The sequence below is a fragment of the Monodon monoceros genome, unplaced genomic scaffold, assembly GCF_005190385.1.
Source record: "Monodon monoceros isolate NGI ecotype Baffin Bay Population unplaced genomic scaffold, NGI_Narwhal_1 Super_Scaffold_6, whole genome shotgun sequence".
Classification (NCBI taxonomy): domain Eukaryota; kingdom Metazoa; phylum Chordata; class Mammalia; order Artiodactyla; family Monodontidae; genus Monodon; species Monodon monoceros.
In genome coordinates this window covers 22,194,201-22,210,199 of record NW_021703783.1, presented here as the reverse complement: position 1 = coordinate 22,210,199, position 15,999 = coordinate 22,194,201, and the positions used below count along the sequence as shown (strand labels likewise).

At 39.4% G+C, this 15,999-nt stretch overlaps 1 protein-coding gene across 9 annotated transcripts in view; it reads right to left on the bottom strand.

The window, feature by feature from the left end:
* The window catches only part of PPFIBP1 (PPFIA binding protein 1), a 177,522-nt gene that overhangs the window by 39,069 nt on the left and 122,454 nt on the right, over positions 1–15,999 (bottom strand). For all 9 annotated transcript variants that reach the window (XM_029205895.1, XM_029205900.1, XM_029205898.1 and 6 more), the window contains 5 exons: positions 9,992–10,078; positions 8,781–8,894; positions 7,625–7,756; positions 3,203–3,295; positions 1,305–1,419 (listed from right to left, as the gene is read on the bottom strand). In XM_029205895.1, coding sequence (XP_029061728.1) covers positions 1,305–1,419; positions 3,203–3,295; positions 7,625–7,756; positions 8,781–8,894; positions 9,992–10,078 — 541 coding nt within the window. The remainder of the gene's footprint in view (positions 1–1,304; positions 1,420–3,202; positions 3,296–7,624; positions 7,757–8,780; positions 8,895–9,991; positions 10,079–15,999) is intronic.

Genomic DNA, 15,999 nt, shown 5'->3' with positions numbered 1-15,999 from the left:
CAACAACACTGAAGTGGTCCATCTCCTGTTCACCAAGATGAGTCCACTGATCACGCAGGTAGATGTTATGGCAACATCAGATTCCACGAAGTTTCTAAGCACTTGCTCTTAGTGCCTGGGTGTGTACTGCTGACAAGTGGTGCACAGACCGCTGCTAGTCCTCAGATCCGACTTTGGGTAGCATTACTCTAGCATAGCCAACATAGCTTCTAGCCCACATAGCCTCTATGATTCCATTTTTTTCCTTAGAATCTTGAAAGCATGACCTGTCTGTGAGTGTCCTTGAAGAGCATACATTCTACACATGCCAAAAAGGAGGGGAAAAATCCATTTCCCTCAATGTTGGCTGAATTGAGTTTTCTGATGGACAGGGGATTGTGATACCTACAGGTAAATAAAGCCAGGGTATTCTAGAGCCAAGAAGACTTTGGAGGTAATCTAATTCAAGCCCCTCATTGTACAGACAATAATAGATAAAATAGACAAAATAGATAAAGCAATAGATAAAAATGTACCAAATCTACACTAACTGGAATTTGTTCTGTTTTGAATGAGTCAGAAGTTGCTTTTGCCATACCATTTGTTATAAGAAAGAAAGGTTAAATTTGACCGAGTGTTGTCAGATGTTACAGGCATATATACTTCCAAATATAATATTTTAAAAACCCACATTTCATTCAAGTTATTTTCTAGCGGGTATAACCTACATTATGAAAAATTACAGTCCATATGATGTCCAGGACAAACCTCCTCAATTTATGAAAACAATTTTTTGGATAAATTCATACAGTTTTCCCAAAACAGAATTAACCTATTTTGCTTTCTAGAAGGTTGAGGGCTCAATGCATGATAAGAAATGTTCATTAACTTTCCAAAGATACACAGCCTTCCCTCTCTCCTCTCAAAAAGGCAGGCAAGGTTCCTAAATGCCTTCCTTTATGTTGTCTCAAGTTCAGTTCAGAGGGGAATAATCTTGGGACATAGTTTTAGTTCCTTTTAATCCTTTTTGACACTTCCTTGTATTGCAATTTGGACATTATGGGAATTTACCATGTAGTAATCTAAAATAAAGTCCCACTAAAGTACAGAGGTGCCCTTCTCCAGCTGCTCAAGAGGAAGTTAACAGATGCCCAAGCACAGTAAAGAGGCTTGGAGGAGTCCCTGCAGTCCTGGGCCCAGATGGCTTCTGCTACTCCTCTCTCTCTTAGATGCTAATGGTACACATCATCTAACATCAGTTTCTTTTATAGATCTTGGATGACTTTAACAAAATAAGAGAACAAATGTTAAATACATATTCTTACCTCGATCAAGAATTTCAATCCCTTCTCCTTTCATCTTGCAAACCAATTTTTCTTGTAGTCTTTTTACTTCAGATTCCTTCTCTTCCAGCTGTTCTTTTAGAGATGCCAGTTCCTCCTACAAATGATAAATTCATTTAAAAAGAGTAGATTATGACTAAAAGGGAATATTCAGAGAGTCTGTTAACTCTTAAGTCAATAATTAGTTTTTGTGAATGAAACAAAAAACTACAAGAATTTAGACGCAAACTTCAGAAATCAGACAGTGGCAATGATAAGCAGGAAGCAAGACAATTAATAAAAGTACAACTTATAATAATTATGGTATAATTATTTCAAGTTTCCTTGTGACCAAATTAAAAATAAATCTTTTAAAGTGTGATTAGGACTAGGGCAACCCTAAGGTTTAAATCTTATGTTAGGTAAAAAATCTGACCAAGTTAATCAAGGAAGATAATTATTAGATGCTTAGTGTTATACAAGCAAAACAAAATGCAAATTGGAAAATAATATATTAGACTTGCTTGACATTTATTCAGCATTTCAAGATGGCACTCATGTTCCCTGGACAAGATAGAGCTTAATTAGTGGGTAAGGTAGCACGTGATGAACAACTTTAGCCAAATCACGGGACTAAACAATTCATCCTCATCACTAAGGTAAAAGAATAGAATCTCCTACGACAATGGAAAAAAAAGAGATTTAGAAAACAGATTTTAAGTCTTTTTATTTTTTAAACTACACAACTATTTAAGACCCCAAATCCAATGTGCTATCTATTTACTAATGTTTGTTTCTGTTTCATTTTGGTAAAGAATTAGCTTTGACAAATTTAAGTTTTGCTGGCTGTATTTAACCCAGGAAATAAAGCCATGCAATGCTAATAAGTGCACCTTTATTTTTCTTTATATAGTTTCAGTCTCTAAAGATACGTACTATGTTTGGTATTATGAGAAGATGTAGCTCTCCAATGGAGCTAAGAAGTTGGCCCTACAGTTTTTGTTTATGGTAGGAATGGACACCAAATACAAGGAATTTTCAGTAGCACTGGCAAGAAGTGCTGCCTGTTCTCACTGTGCTTCTAAGCAGTAACTTCTACTCACTGCCAGGACAGAGTTAACCCATGCACACATTTATCGCCAAGAAGGAAGAAAACAGTGTCTACTATTGATACCAGAATTCTTTCACAGCTGAATTGCTGCAATTATTTTACTATGCTTGAATCTCAGAGAGTCCAAGAGAGTGAGATTTAATTTATAAACGAATACTTTTATTTTACCTGCTTATTGTTTTTCACTATTTCATATGTTTCTGAAAACAATATTAGGGATTGTATTGGCCCTCTAATCAGCTTTAAACATATTTTTAAAGAACAGGTGACACACACACAAAATGAATGCACACACCACTAAAAACACCATCACAGCAAAACAACACAAGCCAGAAAGCAACAGGCCATGGACCCCATTACCCAAGGTCTACTACACCTTCAGGGACTCCCACTTTTGTTCCATCCGCTGCTTTTCATACTGCATCTGACCCACCTTGATTTTCATGCTAGAAAGTTTGGCCATTAAAGACTGGTAGAGAGACAGGAGGGAAAGAAAACTACAGATAGAAAAAGACAAGCTAAGTAACCAAGAAAACAGTATCAGTTTATAAAGGAGGTTAGATAATTAAGAGAAATGACAGGTTACGTTCTATCAGATTAGTTAAACCCTGATTCTTATTCAGAACAGTAGTGTTTAAATTCAAGATGGTCTCCTGCTTGGGGAAAAACTTCATTCCCTTGTAAAATGCCTTCTCTATCATATACTAAGCAGAAAATGTATTTTATTCATATTATTGATTGTAGATAGTGAGCCATTTATATAAAAATTTTTGCCATTGTGAGAACTTACTTTGGTAGATTTCAGCTTTTTTTCATTCTGAAGTCTTTCATTGTCCATTTCAGTGACTCTTAACCTCAAATCACTGATCTCCTGCATTAGCCCCTGTCCAAAAAGTGACAAGGAAATACATTAGGAAACCAGTAACACACTTATCTACCAAAAGAGCAGCTTGGAAATCTTCAGTCAATAGCTCCTGAGTTAAAGCTGGATGAATGAGATCAGACAAATGAAAATGAACGTGTCTCCTTGAGAATTAAAGCATCTTTCCATTGAAAACATTGCCTCTGCCCTAAAATGATGCGATTGATTATGAAAATGAAAGGTGACTAAAATTTTAAGAAATGTAGCTGATCGCTTACTATCATTGAGCAAATATTTCTAGACTAAAAATCACTATATGAACTCTTATCTTTTAAAATAAACCAGAGAAATTTTCTTTAGTAAAGTCATTTACTTTTAGAGACTTTTCAGTGATATATGGATATTTACAAAAATACTTTAATAATTTCTTAACTTTTCTACAAAAAAACAGATTTTTCATTAGCCCAATCTTGGAGAATCAAATGAAATTTAAACACGTTAGACCAAGGATTCACAACTTGAGGGCAGATGAGGGCCTTATCATTTACAAATATATTCAGTATCATAATAATTTTATATTTGGAAAATGAAAAAGAAAGCAATCCTAATGTTTTCATAATACAAATACAATCAGACAACTTTTCTACTTTTATTTAAAAAAAAACTAATTTGTGGGTTTCCCTGGTGGCGCAGTGGTTGAGAGCCCGCCTGCCGATGCAGGGGACACGGGTTCGTGCCCCGGTCCGGGAAGATCCCACATGCCGCGGAGCAGCTGGGCCCGTGAGCCATGGCCGCTGAGCCTGCGCGTCCGGAGCCTGTGCTCCGCAACAGGAGAGGCCACAACAGTGAGAGGCCCGCATACCACAAAAAAAACCCAAACAAACAAAACTAATTTGCTTATAAAATTTTGTCTAAATATTCTGAGCAATAGTGACATATCTTTGTCCAGAGCCCAGAGAATAGGAAAAGGAAATTAGAATGTGAAACAATACCAACTCATCCAAAAGAAGGGCTCAAATACTCTGTGAAGACTTTTTTTTTTTTTTTAACCACAAGGCATGAAAACCCCACCAATGGTTAACGTGTTTTTGTTGCTTTCTTTTCAAGACAGTTATTCCTGAGCCACAGATTCACAGATAGAAAAGAATTACACAAGAATGCTGTAAAAAACAAACAGAACAATGCAATAAGAAATAAAAGTTTTTTATTGAGGGATTATTCTAAGCTTCTAAGTGTAAGAATTCAATCTCACAGGGGCTAGAAAAAAGGATGCTGTTGTGAAATACACTTCTCAGAAAATCTACAAGCTTTTAAATTGTAGTTTCTTGTAAAAGGGGGAAAAGTACTACCTAGTATTATATAATAAGTACTTATTAATATTAATTATAATTACTATTAATACAATGTTTCAATAAGAGGATATCTATTTTCTCCTTTTATGAATGAGGTAAATAACTGACATCATTTAATAACATTTCAGTTGTGAGTCCTTATGTACAAGTTCAGAATTCAAGTTCAAGGAAAAGGTCAGTTTCTCCCATTTATTTATCTCCCGTTTATTAACCATCTTTGCATAATATGAATTCTTAGTAGCCTTCCTTAATCAATCTGGTCTTTCTTATATATATTTTCCCACTTTCTTATTGGTAAAAAACAGCTTTGAATTCTATTGGATTGTTGTATTTTACCACTTCCTTTAGAAACAGTGGCAATTTGCAAAGAAGAAGAAACAAATGAAGAAAATAGAATTATAAATTGAGGTCATTTTTCTACTAAAAAAAACCTACCCAATCATGCTTTGTAGCAACACCATAAATATGAACATAAATTTCTAATCTGAAAGAAGCCCTATCTTCCCATGAAAAGTCAAGCTGGAAAATCTGGAAGTAGCTCCTTAACATGAGACTTTTAAAAATGTAATAGAAATTATTTCCAACTAACTTCTTATCAGAAGTTCAGTACTGTTTTAAAAAGAAAATCCCTGTTATCTTTTCCTTTTCAGAAAACTCTTCAGGGCTCCACAGAAACTCATTTCTGATATCTGTATTCTTACCACAAGGGGGCACCATTGAACGATGCCAAACATCTATCAGCAATTCCTGGGACAGGCAAGCCCTCAATCTTCCAAAGTTTCAAGACTCTTACCCCCAGTCTTTTGGAAGTATCTATACTTCTTCCCCCACTCCAATGTTTTCTTAGAAATTCATCTCCAAATAATCTAAAATTCTAAGACAATGAGCATTCTATGCTCATTCTAAGAAAATGAGCATATTCAATTTTAATTTTTTTAGTTTTAATTTTGAAGACTACTTTATTTTCATGTTTAACAAAGTTTATCATATATCCCATAATCTCTGAGTATGTGCATGCTACATTTTAACAACAGTGTTGAATGTTTATTAGAAAATTATCAGGGATTACTACAGGTTTGATAACAAGATCACCTTGCATATGACTGAGAGAATGCACGAGCAAAGCAAGGAAACGCCAAAAAAAGGATTTATAAAAAATGCAGACAAACTCAAGAGATGTAAATATTGCTCTGGGGTCTTACAAAAAAAAAATCCTAAAACAGCTACTTCAATTTAGTCCCAATATTTGGTTAACATCTCATATCCAAATTAACCACACTTGTGCCGGTTAAGACTTTCCCTAAACTTTGTGTGTATAATAAGGCCACCTCTTAATGCCCCAAAACTATAAACTTCTTTCCTGACACCAGAGTTAGCTCCACTGCTATGTTATCCATCTGTTGACTGAATTCTACCAATGTGTTCCGTAGCAGCTGTGGAGTCAGGGAAAGACAGAAGGGAAAAGAGGAAATATCCAAACAGATTTTTAAAGAAAGCACAAAAGCTAGAATTTTAATGAAAGTAGGTAACTTCCTAAGCTTTGTTTTAAAAGCCCCAGTCTCAATTAAATGAAAAACATACTTATATAGGTGACTGACAAAGAGCTTTAAGATTAAAACATGAGCTAAGCTGGGGATTTCCTTTTGTTACTGAGCAAGTAATACACATACCAAGACTTTCCATTATAGTTACATCTTCGACAGAAAATTTAATTTTAAGAATAGCAATGGAGTAAACCTTATTACATTCAGCTCAAGGAAGGACTTTCACACAGTGGATAACATATGTGGATAATATATATCATATCATGATGGCATGTAGTGAGCATAAAACAAATATTTGAAATGAAGATAGAGGGGGAAAGTAAGTAAATGATTTCTCCTCTCTCCTTCTTGGTACCCATTTTTCTAATTCAGTATGACACCTCTCCATACCCCAACTGAGGAAACAAAATAAAGAGAAAGGAAGAGATGGCCCTAGGAGAGAAAAAATTTCTACAGTTCTTTATACTTGTTTTCAAATGAATAGATTTCATTTGGATATGCTCTGAACTCCCCCCTTGACAAAAAAGCAATTAACAAATTAGAAAACCTGGATTAACAATAAACTAGGTCAAACAAACAAGAAAGCATGTTTAGCCAGGAAAATGGGTATTTCATGTTGTAGAATCTACCCTGAATTTCACAAAAGTATACTGAGCTGTATTTATTTGGAATGATTTACATGTGGATTAGACCAAAAGTAGGCGGCCAAATTAAACGACCTCTAAAAATCTGCGATTTTTATGATTGCGTAATGAAAGCATGTTTGCCATAAACATTTAAAAATCTACTTACTATAGAGTAAGTAATCAGTGTGCTTAAATAAGAACTACTAGTAAAATCATGCACTTGAACCCATTATTTCCACAATGAAGAGAATCAGTATGGATGAACAGATGGACAGATGGATGCATGGATGGCTAGAATAGATAGACAGAAGCTCCAAATGTCTGAAAGTCAAAAGTATTTCTAAAGGCAAGTGAAAGGATTAATATTTCATATCAAAAGTCTCAAAATAGGGCTTCCCTGGTGGCGCAGTGGTTGAGAGTCCGCCTGCCGATGCAGGGGACGCGGGTTCGTGCCCCGGTCCGGGAAGATCCCACATGCTGCGGAGCGGCTGGGCCCGTGAGCCATGGCCGCTGAGCCTGAGTGTCCGGAGCCTGTGTTCCGCAACGGGAGAGGCTACGGCAGTGAGAGGCCCGCGTACCGCAAAAAAAAAAAAAAAAGTCTCAAAATATAAATTACCACTATCATTTAGTGATAAAAAGTCAGTGTAAGTTTATTCTTAAAAAGAAGCATGGATAATGAGGGAACATAGTAATTAACTGCCTCTCCTTCACAACTCCAAGGAATTTCAACTTGTTCTAGGAATACGTGTGTGCGAGATATATAAGTATGCATATATATGTGCATAGATACGTATATGTATATAAAGAGAGAGGAAGGGTATCACTTACTTCTGTGTCTCTGAATCTATCTTCGTAATCCAATCTGTCCTTCTCTACAGCTGTCAGTTTTAACTTCAAGTTAGATATTTCAGCCATCAGGTCCAACTTCTGAGTTTCTAAGGATGTCCTGCTCAGAAGCTCCTATTAGAATTTAAGAGATACATCCAAAAGTTGTTTTATTGTAAACAGCCACATATGGATGTGTCTCACTTATGACTGCAAAGCAGTAACTCTTAAGTAGAGGATGTGAAGGTTAATTACTAAATAGATACATTTGGAAAAAATCATTTGCTTTAGTTACCCTTCAAAGAGCCGAACTAACGCTCAATAAGCATTATATTGATACACACATATATAAAAGTATATATTCTTAAGCCTGATGGTAACACTGATGATGCTATTATGTTTGCTATGTGCCAGGCACTGTTCTTACAGGTATTCAGTGGTTCAGTCCTCAAAACAACCTTATGAGATAGAAACTCATAGGATAATTCATGAATTATTCTTATTCAACAGACGAGGAAGCTAAGGAACAGAGAGGTTAAGAACTTGCAGAAGGTCATACAGCAAGGAAATGGCAAAGCAGAGACTCAACCTTAACAGTCTCACTCCAGTGTGTATTCTACCTGCTGTATTATAGGCCCTCTCACAGACGAGCACCATATGTGTGTGCACCCACATACATTATAAAATTTTTCCAATAAGTCATATAAGGTACTTATCTTTTTTCTTAATCATAAAATATACATTCATGGTTGGAAATTAGGAAACCATATGAAAGCATAAAGGAGACATTTAAAATTATCTACAATCCTATTAATATTTTATTCCAGACTCTAATTGCAGTGAACACTTTCTACTGTGTGTATGTGTTTAGAGACCTGCTACTCTAGGTTTTTTGCTTAAAATAAGCCAGGGGACTTCCCTGGTGGTCCAGTGGTTAAGACTCCACGCTTCCACTGCAGGGGGCGTGGGTTTGATCCCTGGTCGGGGAACTAAGATCCCACATGCCGAGCAGCACAGCCAAAAAGAAAAAAAGTAAAATAAACCAGGCTAAGTGAATCACGAAATTCACCACTGCATCAGAGCAAACACAACATATAAATGTAGCATCTCAAATAGGCCAGCAGAAAAACCCCACCTCGGTACCGGCTTCTGAACATACCTGTTGCAGCATTTCTTCTGTGGCATTCAACTTCTCTCTGTGCTCTTCAAGGCAAAACTCCAAATCGCGAATCTTTTCTCCCTGAGCCTCTACCTGGTCTGTTAACACACTTACCTGTATTTAAAGCAAAATACTTAATGGATTAGGAAGAATTTGGGTCCCACTGCCAACTTTATTTCTCTACATAAAACAAAAACTGGGATGATGTTACCACTCATTTGGCTGTAAAAAAAAAGAAATCTGAGAATTAATAAGAAACCAGACCTTCACACTCTTATTTATGTGATGCTTATTGGTCTGAGGACTCTTATTCAATTTTCAAGGAAGTTAGGGCTGATTGGGGATGTGCAACATTTTATAGAGAAAGAGCATATACAGAAATTATCTTTTTTGAGGGATGGTGGGGGTAGGAGGTGGTATTAGAGATTAAGAGAGGAAATGAAGTTAATGTTTGAAAGAGAAGTTATCAAGGACTACTTAAATCTGACGCTTGACAAACAAAGAGTCCAGGGAATCCAACCTCCATGAGATCTTTCATGATCACACCGTCCACGGATGTGTTCGAAAGCCAGGGTGTAGCTCAGAGGTGCAAGAGGAGCCTCTGGCTTAGTCTTTCATCCTCAGTGCTTATTGCAAACCTGAGTTTTCCTCCCAACGATCACCAGCCTCGTAAATATGTTTCAGTTCTTTTAGCTCAACATACCAAAGTAAAACTACGTGCCAAGGATTTAAAGGATTATGAAGGAGAGGAAAACTCTGATTTAGCCTACAAACAGGACTCCACTACCCACTTTGTGTTTTGTTTGGTCCATGGTATCATTTTTAAAATTGAAAAATTAAATATATATTCAGTTTCAGAAATACTTATTCATATTTATGGAATAGATGTATGAATATATAGACACACATATATAGTATAAAAATCAGAATTTCTGTTATATATTAAAAAAGAAACAGATCACATCAGAAAATCAGATGACACCGTGCCTGTCATCAGACTGGCCCTTGAAGAGCAGAGGCTGAGAAGTGTCGTTCACATGTATGCTTGTTCTGCCACAGTCCTCACCGCTCCTGAACGTGTACAGATGGCCTACTGCGCTTACTTCTGTTAGCAGTCTGGCTCCTGCGAGCATCTGAACTTGCCATCCCAATTTAAAATGGTCTTTGTAAGTTAAGTCATGAGGGAAAAACAGCATTTAAAAATCACTTGCCTGAAGAACGAGAGATTCTTTATCATTTTCTAAACGTGCCAGCCTTTCTTGATACACATCTCCATTCCCAGGGAGGTGTCCATTTGTCTGAAAAAGGAAGTGATATGGGTAAGCCTGACCCTCTTTAAAACTGCACTACTGTGAGGGACTTCCCTGGTGGCGCAGTGGTTAAGACTCACGCTCTCAATGCCAGGGGCCCGCGTTCAATCCCTGGCCAGGGAACTAGATCCCACATGCATGCTGCAACTAAGAGTTCACATGCCACAACTAAGGAGCTGGCTAGCCGCAACTAAGGAGCCTGCCTGCCTCAACTAAAGACCTGGCGCTACCAAAAAAAAAAAGGAGAGTAAAAATTGAACTACTGTGGGTAAATAAAAATTGCATATGTTTTTAATCCAAGGAACCTGAATTGAATTCAGCGCAGCTGTTACTGCCCTTAATAGAAAATATGAGAAGGAAACATGGTTCATATACAAAGCAACAAGAACAAAAAGCAACTCATCAAGAAGAAAATAATGACCCAAAAGGAACAGTGGCTACTGATAGTCACTGACAGTGGATGCCCACCTGGGCACGCAAAGCTTTGTGAGCGTGTGGTCGGGCACAAAATCGCTCTTTCCCCCTGAATGCCTCTATCAGCGGGAATGACCTGGGAGGTCCTTCCATTCCTGCCCTCTCCTCCCAAATCCAGGACTACCAATGCCCGCCTTTACACGGGAGACAGCAGGGGCAACTTACCACCGGCCTCTTCCTGCTACTCAAGTCTTCAAATCACAGGACAAATCTTCCCTTCCCCCTTTGGCTCACGGGCGCAGCCGCTCCGCGGCATGTGGGATCTTCCCGGACCGGGGCACGAACCCACGTCCCCTGCATCGGCAGGCGGACTCTCAACCACTGCGCCACCAGGGAAGCTTTTCCCTTCCCCCTTTGAAGCCTTTCTCTTTTCCCCCAAGAGCTTAAGCACTGAGTCCACAATGACCTCCCCTTGCAGCACGGACTAGCCATGCTCATCGGTGATTTACCACATTCCCTTCTGAATTTATTAACTTCTCGTGGGTTTGCTTGTGCACCTACTGTTTGCTAAGCTTCCAGGCAGAGCCTGCAAACTGGTATCATCTTGTACCACAGCATCCAGCCCAGTGCTCTACTTAGACTAGTGCTTACTCTTTTTTCTCCTCCCTTCTGCCCCCTTTTTATCAGATTTGGGCATATTTATGGACGGCACAAATGCCAAAGGAAGTACAGACTGGGAAAGGAAGTGTGGATTTTTTTCCCTCGGCCGTCTTGTATTGCAATATATACAGGTGATTAAGGAGACAGACTGAAAAGGCTCACAGAGCGCAGACAACATAAGAATGTCGTTCTGAAATAGAGTAGTGTATGTGCTGTGTCTCTTGGTATCTCATTGAAATAGTTCCTAATCACATAGTGTGTAATCCAATAGAATTTCCTGATCCCTCATTCAAACACAACAGACATAAAAGCCAGTGGAGTCCAAAATGGTTAGATGGGGCCACCCAGAGTTCAACTGAAAAAGCAAATAAACAACCTCAGACTTCAAGAAAATACACGCTGTACATGCTCACAGCCCAGAACACGGCTGATGTGACAGCAATTATTTTTCCAGAATTAAGTGCTTTTATCACTCTGCCTTTCCAATTAATGTATTTTTAAAGTATAAATTCTGAGAATAACAAAAGTTATGTGTTGGGAAAGAAACAAAAACAAACAAAAATGGAGCTTCAACAAAAAAGAAAATTGCAGGATGTTTCTTCTCAAAACATCGGTGCACTTGGATGTATTTCCCATGAGGCCACAAGAGAATCTGAAACTAATTTAGTTAAGCATGCACTGTGTGGATAAAATTTTTAACATCACCTGCTTGACCACACATACCTGCACAATTATCACAGCATAATTCTATTTATGTTGTAACCTGAAGTGCCCAGAATTAAATTACAAGTATTAGGAGGAGTCTGACGGAGTGGCCGGGATGACTTCCATCCCTGGGGACTACCAGGAAAATGAAATTTATGTTAACTTCTTGAGGACAGTTTTTTGGAAAAGAGCCAGGATGTGTAACGCATGTTCTCGATCTAAGAAAGTGCTGAGACCGGCCCTGCACAGCTTTAAATTCTTCATATTGATTATGAACATTAGCAGGCATCTGCTTTTAAAACTACATAAGCAACGTTTTATAAACATCCATTTCATTGGGTAGAAAAAAAAGCTTTCTGCTCAGTGAAGACATAAAACAAAAATCCTCTTTCTCCTGACTGAAGGAAATTAGAGCAAGGTTAGAAGTGTTTCTAGGGCAAGTTCTAGAAGGGTTTCACGAAACCACTGCCTATGATATGGAAATAAGTTGTTTCAAAACCAGTTCTACAAAAGTATCCACTTAAAAATACTAAAAATTGACCACAATGAGCATACTCACGTTTCTTAACACTGTACTGATATTTACAAGCACTCATAACACTCAAGAGTAGTTTATTTTTAAATACTAAAATCACTATAGGTACATAAAGCAAAAGAGCCACTACTGGAATGGTTACATGCTTTCAAAGCACTGTGTTGACTTACTCAAGCAGGTAAAGGTCTATTCTATTCACGTTTATTTGTTTCTGCTAATTTTGTTACCTTTGCCTAAAAAATGTTAGCAAGAGGTAAATTCCATTAGGCAAATACCCTACCACCCCTATTCTTCCTCCGTCTCCTGTGCTCTACCCCCCAGACCACCCCAAGCCTCCCCAAACCAGGTATGCTCTCTCACACACCAATTCTATTCCCTCTGCATGGACTGTATTTCCTACCCTTTCCTCCTTGTTCCTCATTCCTTAAGGTCCACCTCAAATGGGGCTTGGTCTGGAAAGTCTTCCTTGAATTGCCTGTTCACTTATATGCCAGTTACAGCATCCAGATGACCCTTCACTACAGCAGGCATCACACTGAAAGGACTAGGCTAGACTTGGCTACCTATGCGTCTCTCTCTTCCAACAGACTCTGCATTCTTTGTTGGTTCCTCTTTCCATCTGACGTGCAGTGAAGGACTGCAGCTAACTGACTGCTGAATGAAGGAACAATGATAGGTGTTCAGTAAGCATCAGACGAATAAAAGATGAATGAATGGTTCTATCCTGGCCTTCTTTCTTCTCAGTAAGACTTTTTTTTTTTTTTTTTCCAGTATGCGGGCCTCTCAGTGTTGTGGCCTCTCCCGTTGCGGAGCACAGGCTCCGGACGCGCAGGCTCAGCGGCCATGGCTCACGGGCCCAGCCGCTCCGCGGCATGTGGGATCTTCCCGGACCGGGGCACGAACCCGTGTCCCCTGTATCGGCAGGCAGACTCTCAACCACTGCGCCACCAGGGAAGCCCTCAGTAAGACTTTTATTGACATTTCCTCTACCACCTGGTACACACACTCCTTTCCCCTCAAGCCTGTACCCCCCTCTTCCTACCACATTTAAGAGGTGACCTCAGAGTCTTTTTAATGGACAGTAATTGAGGTCCTGTTGCATGAACTCCCTCATATACTTCCTTCTTCAACGCACAACATTACGTACTGCCTCCTACGTCTTCCCTGTCTTCCTTCCTGCCAGTCTCAGGGGAACTGAGCCTTAGCTCCTTCCTAAAAGCTTACCATTCCTCTACTTTGGAACCTTGATTTCCTGTTTCCCTGAGAACTGACCTACAATTATTGCCTTTTTCCTCCTCACCATCAATTTCTTCCTCTCAATGAACTTTCGTCCATTCTCCTTTCCAACATCTACTCCAGGGCTCTGTGCCCACCCCTGTATGCCCTCCCACTCCTCTTTGCCTGTATCTTTCACAGAAATCCATCTTTCATAGCCAGTTCCCACCTCCTCCTTATACTGTGCCATTCTCTCCTCTACTGACTCCTCTTCTGTGTCTTGTCTTGAACTTCACAATTAACTTTTCATCATATTCCACCAGGGAGGGCTTGCTAGTGATTTTACGCGAGTTGGTCACTTATTCTTCCCAACAGTACCTCAGTACAAAACTCTCTTACATTTCTTTTGATTCTCCCATGAGGCTTACAAAACCCTAAGCTCATAATTAAAAACATATTTGGTATAAACTCTCGTTGAGTCAATTTAAAATCCAAAACACTGAACACCAGCCCAAATTACTTTACTCAAAATCCTAGAGATGCCTTCAGAATAACTCTTTCTAGTTCAACTCATGACGCAACCCTACATTGACCATGTTCAGTCCAGCTGAAAGTTTAAGTCAAAATTGGAATCAACTGGAGGATTTCAACAACGTCAACTAACGGTGTGTGGAAGGGCGGGACTGTAGCACAACAGGGAGGGCAGGGCAGTAGATGCAGCTGGGCTGTAACAGTGATACTTTAATTTAATTAAGGAACCCATGGTGTTTGCCAGATCTTCCTGGCATAACGGAGGGAAAATGTCTACAAAGCTTGTTTCCTCATAGAATTATAGAATCCTAGGGCTAGCCAGAAACCACACCCGAGAACATGAACTGCCTGAACTCACGTGGCAGGTGCTACACGTAATATCAAGCACCATCTACTTTAGCCTTTGCCATCTAAGTAGAAGCTCTTCTTTTCATATTAACTTCCCCTTAGTCATCAAATATAAATACACAATCAAGTAAAAAGATGTAATAAATGTTACGTTAAAAAAACATGTTACATGTTAAAAAAAGATGTTAATAAATGTTAACATCTTGCCTTATGTGGGTCTCTTTTTTAAAATGTTTTTTTACAGAAAATTTCAAATATATATAAAAGTAAAGACTATAATGATGAAACCCTTTGTACTCATCACCCAGTTTCAATAGTTATTAATTCATGGCAGGTGGGAGTCTTTTGTCTGTTATTTTTTATTTTTTTATTTTTTGTTTCTTGCGGTACGCGGGCCTCTCACTGTTGTGGCCTCTCCCGTTGCGGAGCACAGGCTCCGGACGCGCAGGCTCAGCGGCCATGGCTCACGGGCCCAGCCGCTCCGCGGCATGTGGGATCTTCCCGGACCGGGGCACGAACCCGTGTCCCCTGCATCGGCAGGCGGACTCTCAACCACTGCGCCACCAGGGAAGCCCCTGTCTGTTATTTTTGCTGAAAGTATCATGCTGTGTTTTCCTCTGATTTTCTTAGTTCTGTTGGTTTGCATTAGCCTACACTTGGCCCTCTTTTGTCCCCAACCTTCATTTTTGGTTTGTTGTTCTTTCCTGAGTTCTGTTGTCCTGTTAAAATCCAGGATCAACATACAAGCAGTAATTTGCCACAATTAAACTTATTTATAACATAGAACTCATTTTGAATATAACATTCCCAAATCAGGATGGTGAGTAACTAAATTAAAATGGGGAAAAGAAAATCAGTCCAATTTTACAAGGACAACAAATGTTAAGAAATAGTTGGACTAGTACTATCACACACACACACACACACACACACACACACACCTCCTCATTCTCTCTCTCTCTCATTCTCTCTCTCTCTCTCTCTCTCTCTCTCTCTCTCTCTCTCTCTCTCCACCCAGTAAATATATATAGTTTTAAAAACTGCCATGCTGGGCTTCCCTGGTGGCGCAGTGGTTGAGGGTCCGCCTGCCGATGCAGGGGATGCGGGTTCGTGCCCCGGTCCGGGAAGATCCCACATGCCGCAGAGCGGCTGGGCCCATGAGCCATGGCCGCTGAGCCTGTGCGTCCGGAGCCTGTGCTCCGCAACGGGAGAGGCCACAGCAGTGAGAGGCCCGCGCGCTGCCAAAAAAACCCACAAAACACAAAACTGCCATGCCCTTTTGATTTCATGATTCTGTTTCTTAAAATTCAGTATCAACAAAGGAAAGTGGTGGGGGGGAGTTCCCTGGTGGCCTAATGGTTAGGATTCCGGGCTTTCACTGCCGTGGCCCGGGTTCAATCCCTGGTTGAAGAACTGAGAATCCTGCAAGTCACATGGTGCAGCCAAAAGAAGAGAAAGAAAGAAAGAAAGAAAGAAAGAAAGAAAGAAAGAAAGAAAGAAA